At 41.1% G+C, this 26,697-nt stretch overlaps 1 protein-coding gene and 1 pseudogene across 1 annotated transcript; both read left to right on the top strand.

Moving 5' to 3' along the window:
* The first annotated feature begins 8,963 nt into the window (after positions 1-8,963).
* On the top strand, positions 8,964-12,670 carry LOC147795859 (uncharacterized; annotated as a pseudogene).
* Positions 12,671-18,837: 6,167 nt separating this feature from the next.
* LOC110978032 (arylsulfatase B-like) lies at positions 18,838-26,207 on the top strand. Its single transcript, XM_087130786.1, has 8 exons — positions 18,838-18,855; positions 19,334-19,441; positions 20,161-20,347; positions 20,972-21,132; positions 21,450-21,657; positions 22,591-22,843; positions 23,868-24,031; positions 24,453-26,207. Exons 3-8 carry the CDS (start codon positions 20,200-20,202, stop codon positions 24,719-24,721), a joined length of 1,203 nt encoding a protein of 400 aa, XP_086986912.1. The 5' UTR covers positions 18,838-18,855; positions 19,334-19,441; positions 20,161-20,199; the 3' UTR covers positions 24,722-26,207.
* Positions 26,208-26,697: the final 490 nt, after the last annotated feature.

Consider the following 26,697-nt stretch of genomic DNA (forward strand, 5'->3'; position numbering starts at 1 on the left):
GCATATGAAAATTAATGAACACTGTATTTTTTTAGATACGATAATAAGAAAAGATTTATTAACGACGATGCAACACAGTTTGCAACCGTTGACAACGTATACATGTATACACTTGTCAATTTTTGTATTGCTTTATTAACGTCCAGATTTTGCTTTCAACGTTCCTATCTTGTTGCAGTCTGCAATTCTACCCACTTTTGTTACTCTCATTGCAGGTAAAATTGACAGCGTAAGCCATTGACTTGGCTACAAGTCTCCTCGCTTGTTTTGATCAATCACGGTCCCAATCAGACCCTTTCTGATTTCTAAACATTGAAATTTCACAGACAGTAACTCCCCGATACTTGTGTCATGCCATCAAGCAAGTTTGACTGTTTGGAAGAGGAAATTACAGACTAAATTAGTGAGTGATGTGCACTGAAGTTCTGACACTCTATGGAGGCTGATTAAATCTGCGAGGAGCCGCCAGTCCTACGAAACGTACCATCGCACTCGCGCATGTCCCAACTTCAGCGCGTGCACACACTTTGGTAAATCAACCCAATTGGTCCACCTCCTGTACTTACATAGTTTACCATTGAACCTGATCGTAGCTTGGAGTAATACCGAAAGAAATGGTATCGAGTTGTGTTTAGGGTTGTACGACAAGACAAACTGCAGGGAGGAAGGGATCTGGTTCTTCAGATATCCCAAGTGCAAAAAGCAGCGAATCGTACAGTACAATGAACATCAGTACGTGTAAAGAAACGGCGATCTCGAGTGCACAGGAGAAATTACGATTATAAAGTCATTTTACAGAGCACTAAAAACCCAATCAGATTAAAAGCTATTAGCAAAAATGATTTAATGGGATTTTCTGAAGAAAAAACCCAGAAAAGCTTAAGAAAGTGATCATCAAAGTCGAACCCCTGTACCTTTCCAATGGCCTGCTCACACTTCTTGCCGCCAAGGCAAAACGTGCGCATGCGTGCAAAATTTTGAATTTATTTATTAAAAAAGCCTATAGAGGGATTTCACCTTAGCGCCGCCTGCGATTTTTTTCTCCTAGGATAGTTGATACACTGTATGCAAATTATGCGTTTATCGACCAATCACAAGGCGTCTTTGGTTGTGGAAGGGATTTGTCTCGAACTTATTATGCATGCATGCACAGTCATGCAAGGTACATGTACTGTACATACGTGTACATGTACACGTACGCGCATCTATCTTTAGTGACGACGCGTTAACATTGTAATTTATTTCCATTCTTATACAATCAGCACTTGTGGATACAATCACTGGCTTACATCGGCAGAGTCTCTGCATATTTGGGAGTAGTCCTTGTCAGCAACTTACTGTTTATGTAATCATGTCTTAATGAAGAATAAAATTAACTCAATTGAAGCATTTCATATTCATGTGTAAAATGTTTTATTAGTTTCTGCTCACATATTTTAATGAGACATTGGGGTTAACTCAGTCACTTTTAACAAACAGAATTACAGTAATTTTTCGACTAAATAGCAGATGTACATTTTAACCAAGATTTCTTTTATCTGGATGATATCAAAGAAAGATGTAAACATTATTACAGTACATGTACTTGTGCTCAAAATTGCTTGCAATCCTTTTACTTGGCGACTTCAAATAAAAATAAACAAAGAAACCCCCCATAAACAAAAAATGGGGAACATACATCTTAACTCAGATGTCTTTTATAATTATGGCCTCATAAAAAGATACACATCAGTTTTACAGTTCTGATGCCCCAAATTACTAGCAATCCTTTTTTGGTCAATCATGGCAAACGTCTTGAGAATGGTGACAGAGTCATCACTAAGAGCAGGTTAAATGAGAAATACATCATTTTTCAGGAGCTTTAGTGCTTGCTGTGCATCTTCCGCAGCCTCTCAGGCCGATTTCCATTTACACATTCAGAGAGTTTATGGGGTGCTGCCATTTTTTTCTTAGGTGGTAAGACAACACCAGATTCCGTTGAATGTGACTGCTCTTTTTGTGGCTGTCTTGCTGTACCCATGCTCGGTAACGCGTGACAGTTTTGTTGGTCTGCATCAACTGGATGGTTGTGGTTAAACCTCAGGTTAACGATCATGGGGAACTTGAAGATATGGCCTTCTTTGGATCTGTAAAGAAGACAGAAACTTCTAGCAACCATAATGGTCTGTACTGTTTTCAAGGACTAATAATGCCTGAATTTAGGTCATTTTTTTTTGTTTGCACCGATCCCCCAAGTCATGCACTTTTCACTTTTTTGAAAATGAGCACACATCAATTCAACTTGTCTTCTAGCTTGGTGAATTTTGCCTTTATTAGTTTTGTCAAGAGGAAGTACTGGTTTGTTTGTCAAACATGGAAAATATGGGCATGTCTTTGCTTTACATGCTACCAACGAATATCCACCCCCAAATTTCAAAACGTTTTGCAAGTGCACTACATATTTCCATATATCAGCAACATCCGAAAAAAGTTACAGTTACACATTAACAGCTTTGGCAAAATTAGGCCCAACAATGTCATTTTGGAATACGCTGATAAAAAAACATATTTGAGAAATCAGACCTGACCAAAGAAAAGGAAAGCCGGTTTTAAATTCAGCACGCCTAATTATTGTAAAACAGTTGAAAAAGCCTTACAAAGTTTTCAAATGTAAACAAGTGCAGTTCATCATTAAGAAAAGATATTTATTTTTACGTTATTATTCTCATTCACTTACGACTAATATGTATCTCATTCCCTATTAACCTTTTTTCTGTCTGAACGTTTCGCAACAATTGCCGTGGCAGCGGCACAGTCTGTATTTTTCTAAGCTGATGGCTGAGTGTTTGCTTTGCTGGAACGAGGCAGGGTTTGATGTTTCTTTAGCTCAAAAGAAGCAACTGAAACTAACCTGCCAGTGAAAGAATTGTGCACATATAAAACACATTGATATTGCCTTTGGGATTCAACTGGTCAACACATGCATGCATACCACAAGGTCTACCTTGAATATTATCTTGTCGCCAACATGAGGGTACACCTTGGCCAATCCGAAAGTGGTTTTTTGAAACATCTTCAACTGTCTCTTCCATTCTTTGGCCCCCGAGACAGTCTTGATAGGGAGACAAAGCGTTGTTCTGAAGCCATTTTCGAGATCTTCATTCAAGCACACGCGACATCCATAGCATTCTGGTGAAATAACCTGAAAAAGGAGAAGAGTAAAATGAGTATGTGGCCTGTAGGCCTATTCTAAACAAGTAAGAAAATGATGGCCAATACATGATACTAAGCTTAGCCTATCCATTACTTTAGTAACCCCCTACTTCAAACTTTTTTTTATAAGTGATAAAGATTGTAGTAGTGCTGCATGCATTTACTTGGCTTCAACTGCGCGCCCTGTCTGTACTGTATGCTGATATGTACAGTACATACATGTATGTACAGTACATACAGTACATGTGCACGCTGGCCGCGTGCCTTATGTTAATGCGCACACGTGAGAGATACAAATCAGTGGCTGCGTTCGATTAGCTTCCCTGAATACGCCAGTGTTATACCAAGGGAAGCCTCGAAATTAGGGTAATCGAACGCTGCAGTGTACTCGCCAAGGCATTCTGGGAGTAAGGTCAAGTCCCTGCCACGTTCCATCATGTACGTCCATGCACGAACAGTCCATGCGTGACGTCATTACACTCGAGCAGCCTCCAGAGACCCGCTCGGCCAGCCGGGGTAGTAGCGGCTGACACCAGGGCAGGCACGAGGATCACGTGATGGCTAAACGAACGCTCTCGTGTAAGTTTGACTTACACGTGTAAGCTACTCGAACACACCCACTAATGGTTGAGAGGGCGAACGCAATCACAAAAGTCTACAGCGCACAAAAATAACACTCCAGTTGTGTACAACTGATTGAATACAAGACCGTGACTCAACAACAAAAAGACAAACCTTTAGGCCTAGCGATTTAAATTCACTAACAGCTCTGCCGTCACACTGGCAACCACAACGCTCACCTGCATAATAATGAGTTCGAGACAACTGCCACAACCAAAGACACCTTTAGATTGGTCGATAAACGCATAATTTGCATACAGTGTACCAACTATCCTAAGAAAAAAGTTCGCGCGCCGCGTCTGCGCATATCTGTATCGAAACCGAGGCTCTCTGCGTTGAACTTCGTTGCGCGCGCCGGTGGAGTCCACACAGCACATGCAGTATCCGGTTCGTAAGTATGACGCCCAGAGCACATGCAGATACACAACCATCGCAGATACGTCAGTTCGCGGTAAATTGTTATTTTTCTTTTGATTTTACGAGTCGAGTCATCCTGAAAGAATCTTCCACCCAAATTTGCAGCCTGAAAAGTCTGAATTTAACATACCTTCGTGTATTTTGTGTCTGAACTCCTTACTTTTAATCGTCTGATCGTATTAAGAATTGAAACTGACACATACAGCCTCGTTTTCAAACGCGGAAGTGCGCAAATCGACGCTAACAGCGTCGTATTGGGATCCCTCTATAGGCTTAACCACCGTGACAGTGATTTTGAATGCATTTGGTACATGGCAGAAGTGTTTTAGTTTAGTTTTGGCAATACAACTGTTTAAAACAAGATACTGAATCCTATTTTCAATTATTGTGTGCCAGCCAAATTTCGCAACTTCGTTTAGTTCAATCTTTTTCATAGTAGGCCTGACTGTTCTTTTTGTGTCCTTAGTTTTCATTATTGATATTGTCTGTTTAATTTGTTTTTCTTTATGCATAGCAATTCAAGAAACAAACACTTGATGACTAAGGTGTATTAATTCAGCAAAGACAAATAATTTGTGGAAGTCTTGATACCATATTTGAGAAATATGGAAGGGCTGCGTACCTTCTTCAGGGCAAGCAGATTCAGTTCTGAATTAACGCGGAAAAATCCACGTTCATTCCCCCTGGATGCAGCGTTCCAAGTTCGAATATGACGCGCTGCTCCAGCTCCTTGCGCTGTACATCGGTGTGACGCTTTCCGCAGAATGCAGACGCTTACGTCACCGGGGGAATGTGGCGGCGCGCAAAAGTGCTGCACAACAGTGAGACCAGGTGTTTGTTGGCGCACACTGCGCAAGTGTTCCGCGAAGCGGTCACCAAGGCGACACTTGGTCTCTCCGATGAACAGTTTACCACAGCGACGACATGTAATGCAATAAACCACATTACTAGTAATGCATGTATGATCCCTGCGTATTCTGTAGCTACCACAGGGGCCGACGGCCGACTGGCTGTTAAATGTGTAGGGGCAGGTGTTACATCTGGCGCGCATATGCAGCAAGGTATGAGACGGAGAGAACCCCCCCCCCTTTGTGTTGGTCATTGTCTCGCAGGAATCTGGGGAATTCCTTTCAGACATCTTGGGGGATGTGTTAAGTAACAATAGTCTGGAATGTGTATAGGGATTGGACTTGTTGGGGGGGTACCCCTCAGTCTCATTTCTTGCTGGGTATACCGGGGCGCTGACAACGGGAATTGCTGCCTGCTTTTGACGGCGAAACGGACTAAACGGAGGGTATTAAACCGCGCTGATGAAAGAAACCTAGCATTTCCTTCCCACGCGCAGAGAACTCTGCATGGCTACTACAAATCCTACGCAGTCGATGAAAGTGAGAGTAAGGGATGGAGTTCTTACACTTGAGGGGTTGAGACGATTGGTGAAGGAAATGCTAGGTTTCTTTCATCAGCACGGTTACCCTCCGGCTATCACAGACGCTGCCTTCAACGCCGTATCTTCAATTCCGCGCGAAACGGCTCTGAAACCCACCGGGGCCAAGCAAAGTGATCGCGTCCCCCTCGTACTCACATACCACCCTCGAAACATCCTGGTACGTAATGTTCTTCTCAAACATTTTCGTACATCGGTAATGAGGCGGCCACAGCTTCCATTTTCGCCAAACCCCCAATTTGCGCGTTTAGGTGCGATCGTTCTCCGGCCCCCGCGGTACCGGTAGCTACCTACAGAATACGCGGGGATCATGGATGCATAACTAGTGATGTGGTTTGTTGTATTACTTGTCGTCGGTGTGGTAAACTGAACATCGGAAAGACCAAGCGTCGCCTTGGTGACCGCTTCGCGGAACACTTGCGCAGTGTGTGCCAACGAACACCTGGTCTCACTGTTGTTGCGCGCCGCCACATTCCCTCGGTGACGTAAGCGTCTGCATCATGCGGAAATCGTCATCTGATGTACAGAGCAAGGACCTGGAGCAGCGCGTCATTTTTGAACTTGGAACCGGAACTCTGCATCCAGGTGGATTTTTCTCCGTTTATTCAAAACTGAATCTGCTTGCCCTGAAGAGGGTACTAAGTTACCGAAAGCTCGGCAATCACATATTTCAGAGCACTGATTTGATATTATGTTCTTGTCAATATTTCCAACCTGTTGCGTATACCGCGCGTGCATTCCAAGCCCGTTGCTCGGTTTCCAGAAACCACGCAAACGAGGATGCGGTAACGATTCCGGCTCAGTGTCTGACATTTGTAGGGGGCTTCATGCACTTAAGCAATTTTACAAGTCTCCGTATCTGCTTGAAGCTCGGAACATGTACTGAATAGGCGTGGTGAATGTCAAGGGTATTTTTGTTCCTTGGGGGAAGACTGAGAAAGAAATCATTGTCTTACTTTCAACCATGAAAACAACACTCTATGTGGGATTTATCAGGTAACACCACACGAAATACGCGCCCATAGAAAACAGTGCAAAATCGGAGCGAAATAGCGCCGCCTGTTGACTCTCTTAAAGAGGTTGGCCTCCGTTTTTTCACTGGAAATTCAAGATTATGGCCAGAAGATCACTTTTCGTTTAAAGTTCATGGGGGTTAGCCACAATCTTTTTTATTCGCCTTTGAATGAAGAAACCCCCTAAAATAGCAGTAAAACTAAGCGCTCATTTCTGAATGTAGCCGCCCGCCTCTATCCAAAATAGGCCCGCAATTTGGGGCTTTTTGTCAAAGGAATACCCTGAACTTGAAACTATCAGTCCTAAATTCGGGATTTATAGAAATATTTCTATGATGCCTCCTGATTTCGGCCTGTCTTATTGTGAAAACCTCGTGGGATCACAAAATAATTAATGATCTGGCGCGCAGAAATACAACCATTTGGTGGAATGCACCCATCAACACCTGGTAAACAGCGCCCTCTATAACGTGGATTAAACTTGCATTAGTCTCATGTTTGTATTAAGCTGTATAACTGAAGTTTCGATGGCCAATAATCGCCTACTTTTCGTAAGGATTGCTTTTATAGTGCTTTGACCTGGAGTTATACTTGGATTCTTGACTGGTCTTGAAAGGTCTTGGCAGCTCCACAGACATATAAACGCATTGACCACCAGTCTTACGCGTATAACCGTGATTTTGAAAAGTATGGCCAAACAGTGGATGGAAAGGTGGATGACAGGCGCTCAGTGCGCATTACTCGAAAGGCACTCACATTGCCTGTGTTTGTTTACATGTGCTTCCAAATACGTTCACCTTTTTGGCTCTTTGGTACTGTTATCTCTTCGTTTCAAATAATACAACCGTATTGTTTTGAATCTCTATGGGCCAGATTAAGTAAAACGGCGGCGGCATTTACAATGAAAAAATGACTTAATAGAATTTTATGGCTGGAATTTAACTGTGCGTAAATTCCCTATGCAAAGGAGTAAACTTGCCCATAGTTTTGATTTTAGTGGGCGCCGTGCAGATCACGAAAAATGCCGTAGCTTTGATTAGGACCCAGCTGTCTATGCGTTTATATATCAGTGAGCAGCTCCCAGTAGAGAACCAGCCCGAGAATGCACAAGCGCAGGCCCTATATTGCCGCAATATGAACGCACTATGCGTGAATCTAACGCACAGCACACTGATTGGTTTAAAAATAGCCACCATTTGACAGCTTGTGACAGGGCTGCAGAATGCGCGTGTGACTATTTTTAGCTCAAAATAGTACGCAGGGCGAAAGTAGGCATGATGTTGCAATGACACTATCCCTGTACTGCATGAAGTAAATGCAACACACAGCAAAACCAGAACTGAAGAAGAGCAATCCTAAATGAAACATTTACCCTGGTAATCTTTAGCGATTGCTAATCTTGTTGATGGTTACTTTGTCTTAATGACTACTTTGCCTTAGAAAATAATTAGAAAGTAAAAAGTCTTCTTTCGTAATGTTTTTCTTCTGGTGGGAAATAATCCTCTTGCCAAGAGAAATGAAACTTATGCTCAAGGGAAAAATAAAGCAAACCGCCTGGGTTGCGAGTTAAACAGATTGGCAACGTCACTGTAGCTCACCTATTAGCTGTATACTACTGCCAAACCTCGTTCATTACAGCGACGAAGCAAGTAACACTATCGCAAAGAAAAGAAGCTGAAGGATCAGCAAGAATGTCTGTGGATATCAAGCAACCTTGCAGCAATCCGGTATCGTAGGTACGGAGCCTCTAAAGGGACATAAAATTATGAGATTTTTTTTTATTTCGTTCCCTCGAAATATTATTTCGTTCCGTCGAAATCATTTCGTTCCCTCAAAATATTATTTCGTTCCCTCGAAATGTTATTTCGTTCCCTCGAAATATTATTTCGTTCCCTCGAAAACATTTCGTTCCCTCGAAACAATATTGCGTTCCCTCGAAATGTTATTTCGTTCCCTCGAAATATTATTTCGTTCCCTCGAAAACATTTCGTTCCCTCGAAACAGTATTGCGTTCCCTCGAAATGTTATTTCGTTCCTTCGAAATGTTATTTCGTTCCCTCGAAAAACAAGATTTCGTTCTCTCGAATTATTGCATTTCGTTCCCTCGAAATAATGATTTCGTTCATTCGAAATAATGATTTCGTTCACTCGAAATATCTGTAGCATTTTCTTTGTACTGCCGTGGCAAATCGAATCGATGTTCCTGGAAAAAGCGGCAATACGTCCAAGGTAAGTGATGAAACCTTATACATTTAGCATTCCTCACTGAACAGCGTTTTCAAAGCTCCTCGCTGAAACTTGCACAATGTATAAATTTTGCAGTGCCGCATTAAAGTGGTGTAGCCATAGAGGTGGTGTTATCAGGTAGGTGGTGTACCCATAGACTTCTTTGGGTGTACCACAGTTTGCTCTTCGGTGTTTTTCGGTAAACAACCCTTTGCACGTGCTGTGCATGTCGACTTGCAGTACAGCCTACAGATAAATGGCTGTTGTAATGATAGGCTGAATATATGAAGTGGAGGAAAGTTGGGTTCGCTATTTTGCTTTATAAGAATGTCAACTCGCTGGTTTTTTTTTCGTTAATTTGAAAAGTTTGCGTAGTGTCCTATTTACCAAACTTGCTGCTTTGTTTGTCTTCCAATTCAACAACTTCTAGATTTTCTAATTTGTAAGTGACAAGTTGTATTTTGTTCCCAAACAAGGCATGAATGAAAAACTGCGTTTATTTTTGAAGAAACGAGGCATGGATGAGGAAACAATCAAACGAATGGAAGAAGATAAGGTAATCATTTTTGAAATTATAGTTATGTCTGGCCCAGCTTCTTTCATACTGTCAACAAAACTGAGACAAGACTTGACACAAAGGTATTTTAGATGGTTTTTGGATCGGGGAGAAGATACGGTATTTAAGTATAAGTTTTGGGACTTCCCGATGTTTTTCTAGCACTGTATGCTCAGTGCTTTAAGAGAACTTGTGAAAAAACCGCAAGTGTGCTTGGTTGGGATTTGAACTCAAGACCTCCTGCTTACTAGTGCAGACTTCTTAACCACTCCACCACCGAGCTTGCCGATGTCAATTAGCCGGTTCAAGTCAAATATACAGTGGGTACCGCAACAATTGTTATTTTTAGATGGTTTTTGTATCGGTGAGAAGATATTAATTATAAGATCGGAGTCTCACGTCTGCAAACACAATTTTCATTAATGAAATGTGGCTTATATCTGAGGCAGAGAAAGGAATAGGTCTGGAATGATTTTGAGCCAATAGATGGCACGGGGTATTGTTGGATCAGGGAAAAGACCAGCCATCCGGCTGACTGAATTTATACCCCCAACGAATTAATTACATCAAAATACACTTATAAATTTATAGGGCCAATATGGATGCTTTAATACGACACCAGATACGAATGTTAGAGATGCATTGTCCGATTTCAGCAAGAATTTATGCTGAAAACTTGATCATAAAGTTTAATTGATAATTTTGTAAGATTGCATAAGTTATAAGCTTTTAAATGATGTGTAGCGCAGAAAAATCGACCGAGGGAAATTTATTAATGAATTTGGGTCAAATTTTGATTTTTGAAATATGTCAAAAATTGCAATTAGACACAAATCAATTAATAACTTCCAGTTGGTGGATTTTTCGAGCTATGCCTCATTTAAAGATTATAACATAGGCAATCCAACAAATTTGTCAATTCAACTTTAAAATCCATTTCTCGGCATATTCGAGCTGAAATGGGACACTGCATCTTCTTTTATGAGTTGATGTTTGTTTTTTTCTCTATGCAGATAGACACCGATGTTGTCGGTATAATGGACGGTTCCGCACTGGAGAAGTATATTCCCAAGTATGGGGATAGAGTGGCTGTGGCGGCTTTCGTCAAAGCAAGCACAGATACAGAGTCTACTGCGTCATCGAGCACCTCTGACGAAATTGGAGGGATAAGGTCGAGTCTTATTGAAAGGCTAAAAAGGAAAGTCAAGAAAGGAGGGGCGGAACATGACTCCAGATCGAGAAGTCAGCAAGGAAACCAAAACGCAAAGAAAAAATCAAGACGTGTGGAAATTGGTTGGGTGGATTATGATGAGTCCACACAAGGCTACAAGCAAGTGAAGGCGCCATCTGGTGGCGGTACCAGGCATGAAGCATTTCAAGTTGACCAAACTCTAGACAATATCGGAAAGCAGGTGAAGGGGTGGTTTTTTCCTTCTGGAAAAAAACAGACGTGGTAAACTTTCAGAAAAGAACTACTTCATAACAGACGCGTCCCATGTTGCTTTAGATGGAAGTACCACGGTGGAAGAGATGTATCAATCTCAAAAGTGTAAAATGCTGAGGCTGCACCTTGCCACCAAGCGCATTCGAGCGTGTTCTTCATCAACTGATAGCGAGGAAAACCAAGACGATTCTGCCACCTCCAAAAATCCCTTGAGGGAATGCTCAACGCGGGTTAAACGACGAAAGAACCAGCAAGGTCAGTCGAAGAAGTCCACTCTTGATGTGGAAGATGGTGCAGGATCCACTCTTGATTCACAACAGCATGGCAAGTCAACTGATGACGTGGAGCAACTCACTGATAGCACCGATAGCACCATATACGACGCTGGCGTCCTGAAAGAAGGTACTGAAATCCTTCCGACAGTCTTCGGTAGTTCACCTGACCCCGAAATAGCGTTTGGTCGGTCAATCGCTGGACCTTTAACCTTTGAGCAGTTAGAAGAAACGGTCGTTTATGACACCTTTGACCTGGACACAAACAGTCTGACAAACCTGGTTTTCCCCAGTATTGACGAAAGTCGTGATCATCAACCAACTGATCTTACAGTTTCCACTCCAGATCTTCCGTCACCACATAATTCACCTCGATCACCAACTCCACCAGCAGGTCAAAGCGACAGTCGTCACCATACGTCGATCTTGTATTCTACAAGACATGACGGCTGTATTTATGGATCCAGCTATTGTGGAAGTGCCCATCAAGGTGCAGTTTGTAGATGAAGCCGGAGCAGACAATCAGGGCTTGTCACGGGAAGTCTATTCCGCCTTTTGGAAGGAGTTCTTTATGTCTTACACGTGCGGAGAAGAGGAAAGGGTTCCGTCGATATTCTCTGACTATGATACGGACGAATGGCAAGCTGTAGGGAGGATCCTTCTCAAGGGCTACAAGGATACTGGCGTCTATCCACTTAAGTTGTCCTATGCTTTCTCAGTGGCTTTAATCAACGGTGAACATTCCGTGACTCCTACTTGTCTCATGGAATCCTTGAGAATGTATCTCTGTGACGCAGACCGACAATTGGTAGACAAAGTTCTGCGCGGCGAAGATCTGGATGAGGATGAGCAGGACGATTACCTTGATCTGTTGTCTCGAGTTAATTGTCACTCAGTCCCATCGGGCGATGAAGTCAAACCGATGTTTATTAAGATCGCACGAAAAGAACTGATTCAGGAGCCAAAATTTGCCCTTGATGCTATGGCCACCTCTGCAAGAGCAAAATTGGAACTTCTTCTGCCCAATCCAGATGCCATACGCCAGATGTACGACAGCAAGAAGCCAACAACACGCAATGTTATCAGGCTCCTTGATGCAAATCCATCAAACAGTGAGGAAGCAGCGGCTTTGTCATACCTAAAGCAGTTTATCAGAGGACTTGACGCCCCTATGCTCAAGAAGTTTCTTCGTCATGTCACAGGGGCTGAAATACTTTGCACACAGTCCATCTCAGTTACATTCAATAGAATGAGGGGACTTGGTAGGGCACCCCAGGCTCACACATGTGGGCATGTGCTTGAGATCCCTTCCACCTATGGCAGCTACCAAGAATTGCGAAAGGAGTTCATATGCATCCTGGAGAGCAACTATCTCAAGATGGACATAATATAAAGGCAACAACCATAGACCAAGCCGCGCACTGGTATTTCTGTTACTTTGAGTTAGTTTAAAAAATGACAATTCATCTGAAAAAGTTTGCTGTTTCCCTGTTGTAAATTCAAAACTTGTTTTGTTTAAAAGTTTTTAATATTTTTTAGAAGATGCCTTTTCTGATTTATGGTACATAGTCTGTGGACGTCTATATTTCTTTTACAGTGTAACTGTAGAAAGGTGACAAACATGCTGAGCTACACAAGTTAATATGGATTCCAATACATGTAGTATCATTACGATTTCCAACAAAGAAGCTATTAATTAAATTAAGGAAACCCAAGTCTAATTTCATTTTTGGCGCATGTGAAGAATGTTTCGTGAAAAAAAGTAAATTGCAAGAAGACTATACATGCTTTTAATATTAAGCAGCTGCTCTGTCACGTGCTGATGAAGCAAATCATCAATAAACATTTTATCATTATTTCTTGTACACTTTAATTTAGCTTCTCTACAAGTGTATTTTTATTTGATCAAAGTAAATTTGAAGATGACCATAATGTCGTGTTTTCATTTTATTTCATAATATTCTGACCAGTAAGTTGCAAATTGCACCAATGGAAACAGCTGTTATTCTGTTCTTACAAACTCTTAAAGAAAAAGTATACTATATATCTCCAGTTTTCTAACTTATAGTTCAATTTGTTTACAACATAGAAAAAATATGTTAAACCCAAATTCTACTATTTTGATTTCACATTGTACACCAGTACACAAAATTCTGCCCAGAAGGTTAAAAGTATGAGCATTTAGGAAGCGAATATACATGCCAGTTGTTTTATTGTTGTAACGTTTGTGTTAATTCTGTATTGAAACAGAAATTGAAATGGACATTTAATTGTAGTTATTGTTTAATTGGACTTTTTGGTCTGCAATTTGGTTTTAATTTAAAAATGGTACATGGATGACCGAAGTCTGTAGAGGATATTCTAGCCATTAAGTTTACAAAGTTTGAGTAAACATGAACCAGTGTTGTTCCAATGGCAAATTTATGCAGAAATCGTCATTTCCAAGTTTTTATTTGTATTTTTGCATTTAGGTTTTGCTTCCCAACTCACACAAGGAGGACATGAAGAACAATTTGCCATGTTCGTTTCCTTTATGCTGTAATTTGATCACGATCAGTGAGTTGAAAATTGGAGCAAGAAACAATGTTACTAAAATTGGTGCTATAATTATGTGATAACTTCTCAAAAACAGTGTGCTGGTTCTGTTGTCATTTTATAGGTTTGAAAGGCTTCAGCATTCTTAATTATGTTGATTAGTTAATGTTAACTATAATTGTGTGGCATTATTGATATTTGAGCTTGATGATTACCGATAATTACATCGTTCCTAGTTGGCCATTGTATTTTTGTCAGAGTGATGTTCATTACACTCTTGTGGAATTTCAACTACAATTTCGATATGAGCATTTCACAAATATCTTTGCAATTTACTTGTGATTAATGTGCAATGACATCGCAAATGTTATTGCAAATATTTGGAAAGATATTTGCGATATGCAATGTCCCTCCAGGACCACCATTTTCAATGCCACCATACTATCCCAGAAATGCATCTAAAACCAATTTTCAACAAAATAATGGAACATTGCTTGTACATGGGCAAAGTCAACATAGCACCACCGTTTGGTTTATGTATATACACTACTCTTTCGTTCAAGGATCAACAAAGTATAAGTGTAACTAATGATTTTTTACTACAAGTGCAAGATCAAAATTTGTGTTCTCTTGTAAAATCGACCCAAAATATGTTTAAGAATGATTGCCAAATTCAAGAAATATTTATCTGAATCGGTTCGTATGTTTATCCAATGCATCCGCAGTGTGCATTAACAGTTTTGACAATATTGGCATGCGATAAGAATGGTTGTACAGAGACACTTTGAACATCCAAAAAAGAGGTTTGAAGCGTGTAGCAGTGTTGATTAAGTTAGGAAGAGTTACATCATTGTGAGGATCTCTCGCCTTATTTCAATGTACAAGTCCAAAGCCGACTCCGCGTTTTGGGGAAATTGATACCGATTGTCACTGATCAAACGACAGCACATTTCATACACATCCATGTCACATGGAACCTTGGATCTGAATGCACATTCGTCTTGACATGCTTGAATGTTTCTTTCCGACATCGGACACAAGTAGTCAATGGTGCCGTACAGTTCAGGCATGTAGTACATCATATTAGGGCGACCACTTGGCGAATGGGCATTCCTGGATGGCCGGATGAGGTGTTGATTCCAGGTTGCGATTGTATCATCAAGATCATCCTGTAAAAACATATAACATAGCAGTACATTAATATAAATTTCTGTTACACCGGCACGGCCAGTTCATAATTGCGAAAGGGAGCAAGGAATAAATCAGCTTACGGCTACATGTATTGTCTTATACAGTAGTTGTTTTGCCTTGAACCGTGTGAAGTAGGAAGGATTTTTGCGACAAATTGAACTGTGAAACTATCAGGGCCACTGAACATAGGCTTACTTTGGGTTATGATAAATATGTCAGCCTTTCAGTCCTGTTGGATCAATGCTAACTTTTTCAGATTGCAATTAGTTTCAATTTCCTTGTTAAGTGATGTATCAACTTGGAATATCTTCCAACACGTACCTGAATTAGATGCATGAAACAGAACCGTACCAAATTCACATCTAAGAAGTCTCCGCTGAAATGACCATCGTCAAGCATTTGCTGGAAGAAGCATATCCAGTAGTTTGTGCACTCCCGTCTGAGGAATGGCCACAAATACTCGATGCGCTGGTTGGCTGTACTTGGTCCTTCCAAGTAGCTGGAGTCACCTGCCATGGCGTCATTGTCCTCCATTCGTAAGAATCTGTGCATGTCACGCACGTATTTTCAGTACCAGAATCGCCACGCAGGATTCGTGGACAACCAGCTCGAGATTTCACTGCTTCTACGAAGTAGCCTCCAATAAACTTTGGGTCAGAGTTGGTGTAATATGCATTCATCCACACAACGTGCCTCGAGAATCCATCCACACACCCGTTGATGCATATTCCATATTCTTTTAGTTTGTCATAACCATCCAAATGCCACAGATAGTTGGGTCCCTTCGATGAGTAAGATCGGCGAAGTAGCCTCCTTGTGCGTCTTTGGGCATTCCCTTCTGGGTCCAACACTGCAAGGATGATACGGACATCCTCCACGTTGCAGTGCAGATGATGTAAAAGGCATTTCTTATGCATCCATCTGTACCCGTGCAGTTTTCCCGACGTTTGTATTTGTTCATGAATAAAGTCAACCACATCCCTAATGTCACTGTATTTTTTCCTCCTGAAAAGTCCAAGTTCTCTCAATAGCCGTTTTAGATGACGCAGTGACAAGACACCGTGCTCAATTGCAAGTATTCGGACAATGTCTCGGTACTGCAAACCGATTTCAAAGTATATCTTAATCGCCTCACGAATATCATCTGTGACCATTTTTACCTCTTCTTTAGGTCTTGACCTGTTAATTGAACAGAATAGATTGGAGTAAGCACTGATCTGCAGCACATAGAAAGAATTGCTAGATAGGGACTTAGGTAAATTTCGCGACGTGTTGTGTGCAAAGCTTTGCAACATCCGTAAATGTGGCTACCCAAAATGTACACATCATTGTACAAGTTACAGCGAGACAATGGTGCTTCGGAAACACTGTTCGTTGAGGAATGCCGATTACTATAAGGTTTCATTGCTTACCTTGAAGGTATTTCAGCTTTTTCCTGGAACACCAAGTCGATGTGCCACGACAGTATCAAAGAAAATGGCCCAGATATTTCGAATGAACGAAATCATTATTTCGAGGGAACGAAATCATTATTTCGAGGGAACGAAATGCAATATTTCGAGGGAACGCAATAAAATTTCGAGGGAACGCAATAATATTTCGAGGGAACGAAATAATATTTCGAGGGTACGCAATGATTTCGAGGGAACGAATTAATAATTCGAGGGAACGAAATAATAATTCGAGGGAACGAAAAAAAAAAAAATCTCATAATTTCATGTCCCTTTAGCGGCTCCGTAGTATTGATATATCATCCGCATTATTTTGTGACCGGGGTGTCTGAGGAAAGTAGTCCCAAGTCACTACGCAAACCTCTCAGCGTTGGTATGTTGATATGATCGAAAAGTTTGCACATCGTTAGACAACTCTAGCGACCACTTAGTTTGAAAGTTCAAGCCAAGTGCACGGTATAACACTAAGATTTCATAACCGCTCTGAAGACGAAATCGAACTGAAGCGCCAGACTAAGCCGGTCGGCATTTGAAAAATGGCCCAACTCATACGCGTCCATCTCAGGAAGCATACACAATGAGACAATGTCGCCGCGATATAGTCTGTATCTTCTTATCACACAATGGCAAGTGGCCAGTAAACGCACTGCTCGATCAACGCTATTGATTGCCGTATTAGTAAAATGAGAATGCTCCGTTATTCATAAGGTTTCATTCACAAACGAAACCGCAAGGCAAGAGAGCTACACATCACCGATTCTCCACAACAATTGTACACTGTGCTAATAACAATTTCGTGTGGCCCTTCTCTGCAAATGGTTTGGCTAAGACGGACATGGTGCAGTTATTGTGGTTTTGCAATGTGTTTTCCTTCATTTGTGGTGTAGGTAGCTGTCGTATAAACTGAAAAGGTAAGAATACACTGTACATTGTATTGATGTAACAACTGAATACCTGATTGAAAGAAGGGCCCAACTCCAACAAAACCTTTTTGAGTTAAAGAAAATGAATATTTTTAAAGGAGTTGCAAATAATAATTCTCCGAGGACAAAATGGTGGAGTTAGGCCTTTTTAGGAGGTATTCAATTTTCGGTCCAACTCGTTACGATTAGTGCTATGAATACCATAGCATAATTATGATGATGCAACTTGAGGGATTATCCGACATCACAGACTTGGGAGTTTAACATCAATTGCACGAGCTTGTTCCCTAGAATTTTTGCTTGTAGAAAATATTTATTCGCTAAATATGACATTTAAAAGCCCTTTCCTTTCTTAACATCAGGCAATTTTACTGTGTGCATTGGTCCATTACCTTGTGTAGTACCGCTATATACATCGTCCATTTTTGATAGTTGGACAAAAACAGACATGCGTGACCTAGTCTCTATTCGTGGTGTACACACTTATGCCATTATTTTCCCAGCACGTTTCCTCTTCCCTTATGCTGCTTATTATCAATGTATTTCCTTGTTGATCAATAAAACAGCAATCTCATAACAATGATATAACAAATTATAGCAGGAAATTAAATCAAGAAGAGGCATCTGTGTCGTAAAAGTACAAACCTTTTGACAGGCTTATCAATCTTAAAACACTCAGCATAATAAACATTAAGAACATGATATTACACGGCACACATAAGAGGGATGATTAATTTTAGACAGGGAGATTGTGTGAAATGATACATAATGTATGTAAAGATCAGTCCAATAAGGACGAAACTCGACAGAAGGTACAATAATTGCTGTAACAGTCACAGAGAGTCAAAACTTCCTTCCACTTGATTTGCCACACTAGGCATACACGGACTAGTAGGGGTCATTTCACTGATTTCGACTGATAGGGCAACTTCGTTAAGAATGCATCTTTTCATATAGGAAATGTTGTACATGTATGAAATTATAAGTATTATATATACAAAAGATAAAATGTTATTTTCGGTTTGAAAATACAGAATTAGTCCATCTTTTCATAATTGGTGCATACGACAGATATTTATCTTCAGAGTGGACGCTTCAAGAAATTAATAATTGATAAAATTTTAAGATCAGTTTGTGGCACTTTGGCGCACGTTAATAAGTTGCATTTGACATGACTAAAATATAAATTTTCCAGATTCTACCCCCAAATGTTCCTGTTTTAAATATGCAGCTTCAAAAATCAAATATAATTCCTAAACAAGTAAGACCTATAGTAACATTTTAAACCCACACTGACAGAGTTTGCTGACTTGTCCTAGAAAGGTTTTTAGATAACTTGTCAGCATTGCAAGCTTCTGCTATTTAGAGTTTTATTTTGATAGTGTTGAATTTGTGACATTTTCCCTCGTTCTGCAGTCACACTGGTTTGCGTATGTGGGCGATTGTTGACGCGAAGGAAATGCATTCGTCAATAAAACTCGGACGTCGACAGGGGAATATGTCTTGAGTTGCGCCTCCTGGTCTTGAATGCAACCGTACTACCGATTCAGTGGTGGCTTGTTTTGTTGTGGGTAGCACCCTCAACCCCAGGGAACAAAAAGAACTATGCAGAAAGTCACCATAAAACCGATTCAATGTCAAAACTACGAACTTTTAAATTGAAAGTTTTCAGATGCTCTTCATAACAAAGTTGCAGCTTGCTGCTCTGCAGACGGATATTTGAATATCGATTACTTTAGGAAATTATAATGGAAATCAAACAATTAATATTCCTTTGCGTATTATTATTCGTTGTGATATTTTTCATACTAGCAAACGTACTGTATGTGAATAAGTATGTGGGAGTATTAAAAAAAGTAAAGGGAAGAATTCCTTCCAATATCAGAAAACCCATCCGGGGAGTGATCCGAGACAAACACAGAAATGACATGAGCAAGCACCCAAAAACTGACTTGAGGAATGACACAAAACAACCGAACGTAATCCTCATTCTAGCTGACGATTATGGTTATTATGACATTGGTTACCATGGCTCTGAAATCAAGACACCCGTACTGGATCGGCTTGCAGCTGAAGGCGTGAAGTTGACCAATTACTACGTCCAGCCGATTTGTACCCCGACTAGGACGCAGCTGTTGACTGGTAGATACCAGGTATGGCACTTTTCTAAACAACTGATGGCGCTGTTGCTGGGGTGTCAATCAGGGAGGGTGCTTTTTCTCGTTTTATATACGAGTTTTTCTGTTTTAAACTGTGAGCCCAAAATTTGCTATATTTGGGAATAAATTGTGAGGCTAATACATGCTTCGTAATAGTTATCGGTCAGTGCTGATCAGTGTTACACGTTAATACAAAGGACTCAAAACAATGTCAGTACAGCACGAACAGCATAGCTACTTCGATATAAAGTATTTCTTTTTGGACATTTGCCATTTTTATTTTCTTTCTCCATTTGCTAAATTTATCGTGGGGCTGACTTCAATGGGTATGCACCCTTAACCTCTCCCCGGCTACGACATGGCAAAAGAGGCCCCAATACACCTGTCAATAACAAAAGAAAAATTAAAATAAGAATAATTGAAAAACACAGGTGCATGCATTTTTCAGGGTTGCAGTTCAATCTTCACTACCTTTCGTACTTCAAGTATTCCTGTTGTGTTTGGGGAGGAGCGGACGTACCTTTGCCATTATTGCGGCAATTGTCGATTATCATGGCCGCTTTTTGTGAGTCATATTTTGGAGTCCTGTAAAGTAAGGGGTGTACCGTATATAGAGATTGGCTGTTGACGACTTTTTAGTATTCTGTTTTTGCTTTGCCGTTGATATTGTTCATTTAAATTTATTCCTCGTATTCTTGATACTTTCCGCGAAGATTCACACAGGATTCCAGCATTCTCTGATATGGCCCTACATGCCCAGCTGCCTCCCCTTGGACGAGATAACTGTAGCCCAGAAGCTGAAGGAGCTTGGGTACTCGACACATCTAATCGGCAAGTGGCACTTGGGTCTCTACAAGAAGGCTTGTTGGCCAACTCGGCGGGGATTCGACACCTTCTTTGGTACATTCCCTTGGCTTGTAGATGTGTTGGTTTGTCATGTGCCCAGCTATTATTTGTTGTGGAATTTCCTTGTTGTGAATGGAGTTTATGTCTGCAGAAGATGGTATGCTTGCAGATGCCTCATGAAAGGATGTCCTTCTTTCCTATGCGTTGATAACCCTAAAGAACTTGTACTTCAATTTCCTGAAAACTTTCAAGTCCTGCCTGGTACTCCCGAAGGAGGAATACAGACCGTTAAAAAACTCTTCATACCCGAATCTTCTTTAGGGCATCCTTTGCTCTTCGAAACGATTTTGCATGTGGTACACTCATGAAAAGTTGGATTCATTGCCATGATTCATACCTTACGTGGTCAGCTTGGCGCCTCAAAACGCTGCACTGGATCACTGGCCGCCATTTCCCCAGCAATTTGCATCTCAATGGTTCATGCATAATGTTATCCAAATATGCAAACTTAAATAAAACAAACTGATCAAGCACGACAAAGGTTTCTATAAACTGTAGCTTGCTTTTACTTTATTATTATAAGGTTGCCCTGCATGTGATAATTGTTATTCATGTACTGGCGGTTCTATTGATTGTTTGCATATAATATCAGCATGCATGCATCTTTTTCTAATTCAGGTTTTTTGCTTGGTAGTGAGGACTATTACGAACACCAGAGGTTTGATGACTTTGACTTCCGTGATCAAGAAGAGTTGGCTTGGAGTTACCAAGGGCAGTACGCCACCCACCTTTTTGCAAAACGCGCTCAAGACATCATTGCTAGACATGACAAACACAAGGTGGGAAAGTCTCCCTCTTTCTGTCACTGTGTTTATAAATAAAGTTTGGTGAAGCTTGCAGCTGGGGGCTTTTAAAGTCGTCATTTATGGACAAAGCAAACAATACTCGTAATGTAAGCAAAAGACACAGCCATGTTGTAAAGATGGCAGAAAAAACTGTCTGATGATAATATTTTATTAAGCAGCCAACTAATTTCAATATAAATTCATCAAATATTAATCCTTGAAACAGTCAAAGGTTTGTCGTAAGAAAATATTAAACAGTATCGATAGTTACAAGTCCATTGTGAAGCAATTTAGAAATGGTTTTTCCACAGCCGTTTTTCATGTTCTTCTCAAACCAAGCGGTTCACGCGCCACTACAAGTCCCCAGCCAGTACCTGCGGCAGTACGCGCACATCAAGAACCGTAACCGTAAACTGTACGCTGGTATGACGACGTGCATGGACGAGGCGATCGGCAATGTCACAGAGACACTGCAAGAACATGGTCTGTGGAACAATACCGTCCTTATATTTTCCACGGGTGAGAAATTCGATTTTGTTTGTTTGATTGCGTAGGCTGTTTATTACGGAGTTTGTAATTTCAAACCCTGCTTCGGTCGATTTCCTTATCCATCTTTATAATAAATATGCGAACCTATAATATTCAGCTTCCCTATCAGCCTTGAGCAGAATCACCCCTCATCGGTTGAAAAGAGCAATGCTGACTGGAAGGTCGAGTTTGGGCGGGTTTTTCTTGACAAGGGGTTTCTTGTTCTCGCGCCCGAACGGCGGGAACACGACTCAAGAACACTGTTCTCGGAACAGGACCACACACCGCCTCCTCGTCAGACTTTTTACTACACACAGAAAAAAATCCTGAGATTTTGAATTTTGAACAGCCGCAAAAAATAGTGAGATGGCTTACAAAGCCGGAGACAATAGGAAGTTTTACATAATTATTTTTCTATAACACAGAACTGAATGTTCCTGCACAGAAACATGCAATAGGCTAAATGGTGCCGTCCTGCCTTTTCGGGTAAAGTTCTCACTTTTAGCCGTGTCCATATCGTGTTTATAGAGCTAGAGGTCTTTGCCGCCTGCAAAATGCGCAGACACATACCATAGATGTAGCTGTTGCTTTACAAGGCCTTATCAGACACGGAAATATTATTGGTATAATATCCGTGGTGCCACTGGTGAACGTTGCAATGTTTGTAGCGTGCTGCACTGTATAATTTCCAAATGGTGTCGAGTGTGCACAACTAATTTTTATTTAAATGTGCACAGACGTCTTCAAATAAACATCAAATTACATTGCAGCCAAAAAAGTGGTATTTTGATACAAGAAATGGCAAGTCCCTTCTCAATCGTAGAAAATTCATTTTATGAGACAAATTAATCGTCACAGTCCTCTGGCACGTAGTTTGGATACACATGCCTTTTAGCCTTGACTTATGATTATTCTATCTTTCAGACAACGGCGGCGACCCACGGTTAGGAGCAAGTAACTGGCCCCTCAGAGGTGGCAAACGAACCCTCTGGGAAGGAGGAGTCCGTGGCATCGGGTTTGTCCACAGTCCCCTGTTGCACCCTCGTGTCCGAGGCACTCAGAATAGAGAGCTCATCCACGTCAGTGATTGGTTTCCCACGATTGTCACGGGCCTTGCTGGCGGAAAACTGAATGGGCCTAAACCACTTGATGGTTATAACATGTGGGACACCATCAGGTACATAGGCTTTTTTTCTGTTGCAGTTTGCTCATGAACTCACTGAATAGATAAAAATGGTTGGTTCCATTCTATTGAAATGTTACTCCTCCAATTGAAAATGGGGTCAAGAGTTAAATCGAACAGATCAGGATTTCAGTCCAGTTTCCAATGGAAGGGCTTCTATCTTTTTCAAACTCTTTCAATCTGAACTCAGTGTGATTTTCAGTCTAGCACGTCTAGTTCCTGATTTCACTTTATAAACAAAATTACTGGATTGTGGCAACGCCTTGCTAACTTTCGTGCACTTTCCGCATGTGCATTAAGATGATCAGGGGTCATTGTCAACCGACGGAAGGATTTATGTGTAGAAAGAAAACCTCGAAGACGTTGAACACAAACCTTGATCGCTGCCACATTTAATTGTAGTGAATACAGACAAGTTCGTGCATTTTGATAAATTGGAATCAATGAGTGGTTTTATCGAATGTTTAAACAAAATTACGGAAGAAGGATCAATCAAATCAATCTGATCTGATCCAAAACATTTTTTACATCATCAATCTGCAATCGGAATCCGACTTCTATTCAGTCCGATCCAATCTGAGGTCAGATTGAGATCGGAATCATGCAGGTTTAGATGGCGCATCTGTAGCCCTAAAGTTTCAAGGAATCACAATCGTATACATAATGTGGATAGAATAGGTGTTCAGCATCATCGAGTGTCTGCATTCGAGAGTGATGAGTGAGCACCGTTTATTCATAGCACATCAACCCCTACATAGCATAGCACGTTGTTGACTACAGGAAAAAAGAAAATTTCAATGAAATTCAGTGGACCTGTAGACACGAATCTTTGAATATGTGTACGTATTTAATCTCTCAGGCCTGCTCAATCTCGATATAAGTTCACACTGTCACTTCAAAGTTTTTCACCAGGCAGGCTTTACGTCAAACGCGCGGTTTGCAGTCTGTTTAGAAATAAATCTGATGTTTATAAATCTCGCTAAATACACCAGAAAGATTTTTCTCTGAATCATTTCAGGTTTGGCTCCCCATCTCCCCGTAATGAAATCCTCCACAACATCGACCCGTTTGAAGGTCATGATCACCCCTTCACAGATTCACTCTACAACAATTTCACCTTCACTCTCAAGATGAGATCAGCTATCCGTGTGGGTGACTGGAAATTATTGACTGGACCCGTTGGTAAATATGCCTTCCTGACGTTTATCTTAAAAATGAAATAAAAAGTTAGACTTAAATGGGAATGAGCCCGGACAGTCGAATTCCATTTGTTCATTCCAGCTGAAATTTCACAAATGTTTCGACGTTGGAAAGAAGATTTCTTGGTAAATGTCTCATGCATTTCAAAGATCATTTCCCGTGACATTCGGAGCATTATCAACATGCCCCTATGGCATCTTCGGCACTCCGATTACAGTAATAAGAGCCTTCATAAACTCTGGTATCAAAATCTTTATAGGATCTATTCTGGAACCAGCTATCGTACTGAAGTGATAACACTTCAGTGAGATAGCTGGTCCTAGTTATAGAAGCTTTGGTAGGAAGTTCTTGCCATCTCCAACTGTGAAAGATTCAGTAAGTTTCTCGGTATGATTGTCTTCAGGTGAGCCTCGCAATTGGATTCCGCCGGTTGAGTCAAGGCTGAAGCCCGAGCAACCCCACGACCCGCCCGACCAAACTGTCTGGCTCTTCAACATTAGAGACGACCCTTACGAGCGCTACGACAAGTCTGCTGAGCGACCAGACATTGTGGAGGTCTTGATTACCCGCCTACAGGAGCACTACACTTCATCTGTCCCAATAATCTATCCACCTGACGACCCGAAGGCTGAGCCTAAACTACACAATAACACCTGGACGAACTGGGAATAAAAAAGAAGATATTGAGACTTTTTTTATCAAGCGAAAACGGAGTTGTTTTTTCACGTCCTTTGGAGACTGCGTGTTACATATGACTATTTTAAAGTGTAAACTATGCGCAATCACGCATAAATTTTGATGTTAATTTGAGGTTGAAATAAGTGAACATGACTGTGTGGTCGTGCGTAGGCATTATCAAGCTTCCATTAGAAGGTGGAACGGCGACACTGCGAATGTTCTCACGCAAGTGGCGCTGATGCATACTCTGTTGCATACACGAGCAAACATCCTGCAAACTTGTGCTGCCCTCTGCCTGAGGAGGTGGTTGCTTGATTGAAAAGTTCACCACACACTGTCCTGTTCCCTCACGGTCGGTAGAGATACATGTAATTAATACATGTATCTCTTTCAGTCACTGAACATTTGTCGACCGTTTGTGTGACTTGAAATTTTCGCAAGCAAGTGGCCTTTGGTACTTTCACAATATTCAGTCAAAAATTTCTAGTGTCTCAAACGTCAAAGACAGATCTGACATGCAGCGTGTCTTCTGTAAACGAACAAGCGCGTGCGAACATTCCGGCCCCAAATAGGAAGTCTTTGTTGAGAAATGAAGCGTCATCGCTCAGGCATCGATTGATGACCGCAGAATCACAAAGCGCATGGATAGTTCTTGTTTGTAATGGCAAACCAGCACCGTGACTTTTTGAAGTAAGACTTCTCGTCATTGTGTGGCAGGATGACTGCAGCGTGGCAGATCAATCTGTTAAAGTAAAAAACAAAAGTTAGAATATGCAAGACGACATTCATGTATGCTAATACGTGTCCATTTTCCACTGCTTTATATGTAGTACCTCTATTTATAGAGGCTAAATTTTGAAAAGAAAATCGATGAGAAATACGTATTTAAATAATTACAGTTTGATGTGATTTTAATGTAAGGGTAGGGCAAAAGCAAAATCCTGATGTTGAAACATCGTCGGTATGAGGAAAGTGCAATCCCGCGGTTGTCGGCAGAGCTGATTGTCCATGTATGTGTGTGGGGTCGTATTTGTTTCCAGACATGCTAATTTACGGTAACAAATTGAATTTGACATCATTTTGTAAAGCTACAAAGCTGTCATTCGATTTCGCATGACTTCCAAAAAATAGTTGATGTAGGCATTTTTTTTGCATTCAGAGCGGCGTGGCAGCAGCGGTGTAGCTAGGATTTTACAATGGGGCCACATGGGGGCACCAGCATCTTATGGGGGCACCAGCTTTCAGAGGTGTATTTTTTTTGGGGTGGGTGGCCTTGTTCAAGATCCATTCATCCATTTTTTTTAGCGGGGGAACCTGGGGGCACACTTGCCCCTAGCTCCCCCTCCCCTTCGTGGCTACGCCCCTGCGTGGCATTCAATTTGGAACAATGGAAATTCAAATTCTTGCATTAAGCATTTTTGGAGAGTGCTAAATTTTAGGCTACTTTGTCTCCGAAAATAAAATGAATAAAAAAATTGAAGTACCTTTTTCTGTGTGTTTTTCTTTGTGCAATTTTCTTCTTTTCTAAACTAAAGTAAATGAATTTTTATATCATAAGGAAGATAAATAGACCACCTGGGTTACAAATAAAATAAGACACGAGAAGACCCGCCGCCGCTGTAACTCAGCGGAATACATTAGCTGTATGCTACTGCCAAACAACTCGGTTCACCACAACGACGAACGCAAAGAGAAGTGTAAAAATCAACAACCGGAATCACTCAGATGGAAGCACAAGAACTTGGAGTAGTAAAGCAACCGCTGCGACCATCAGCAACGCAGGAAAGAATAAGAAAGAAACACGTGGCGAAAGACCAACAACATAATGACGTAATGCAGTATCTACCGCGGTGCATTGTGGGTGAAAAATGGGGAAGTTGCAGGAAAACGTCGACGTGACACGTTATGTGTAACGTGTACTATATTGCTTGTGTATCGACCTGACGCGAAAAATGAAAAATAAAAATAAA

Source organism: Acanthaster planci, linkage group LG20 (assembly GCF_054643075.1).
Source record: "Acanthaster planci isolate LZ-2023a linkage group LG20, COTS_SCS, whole genome shotgun sequence".
In the NCBI taxonomy this organism is placed as follows: domain Eukaryota; kingdom Metazoa; phylum Echinodermata; class Asteroidea; order Valvatida; family Acanthasteridae; genus Acanthaster; species Acanthaster planci.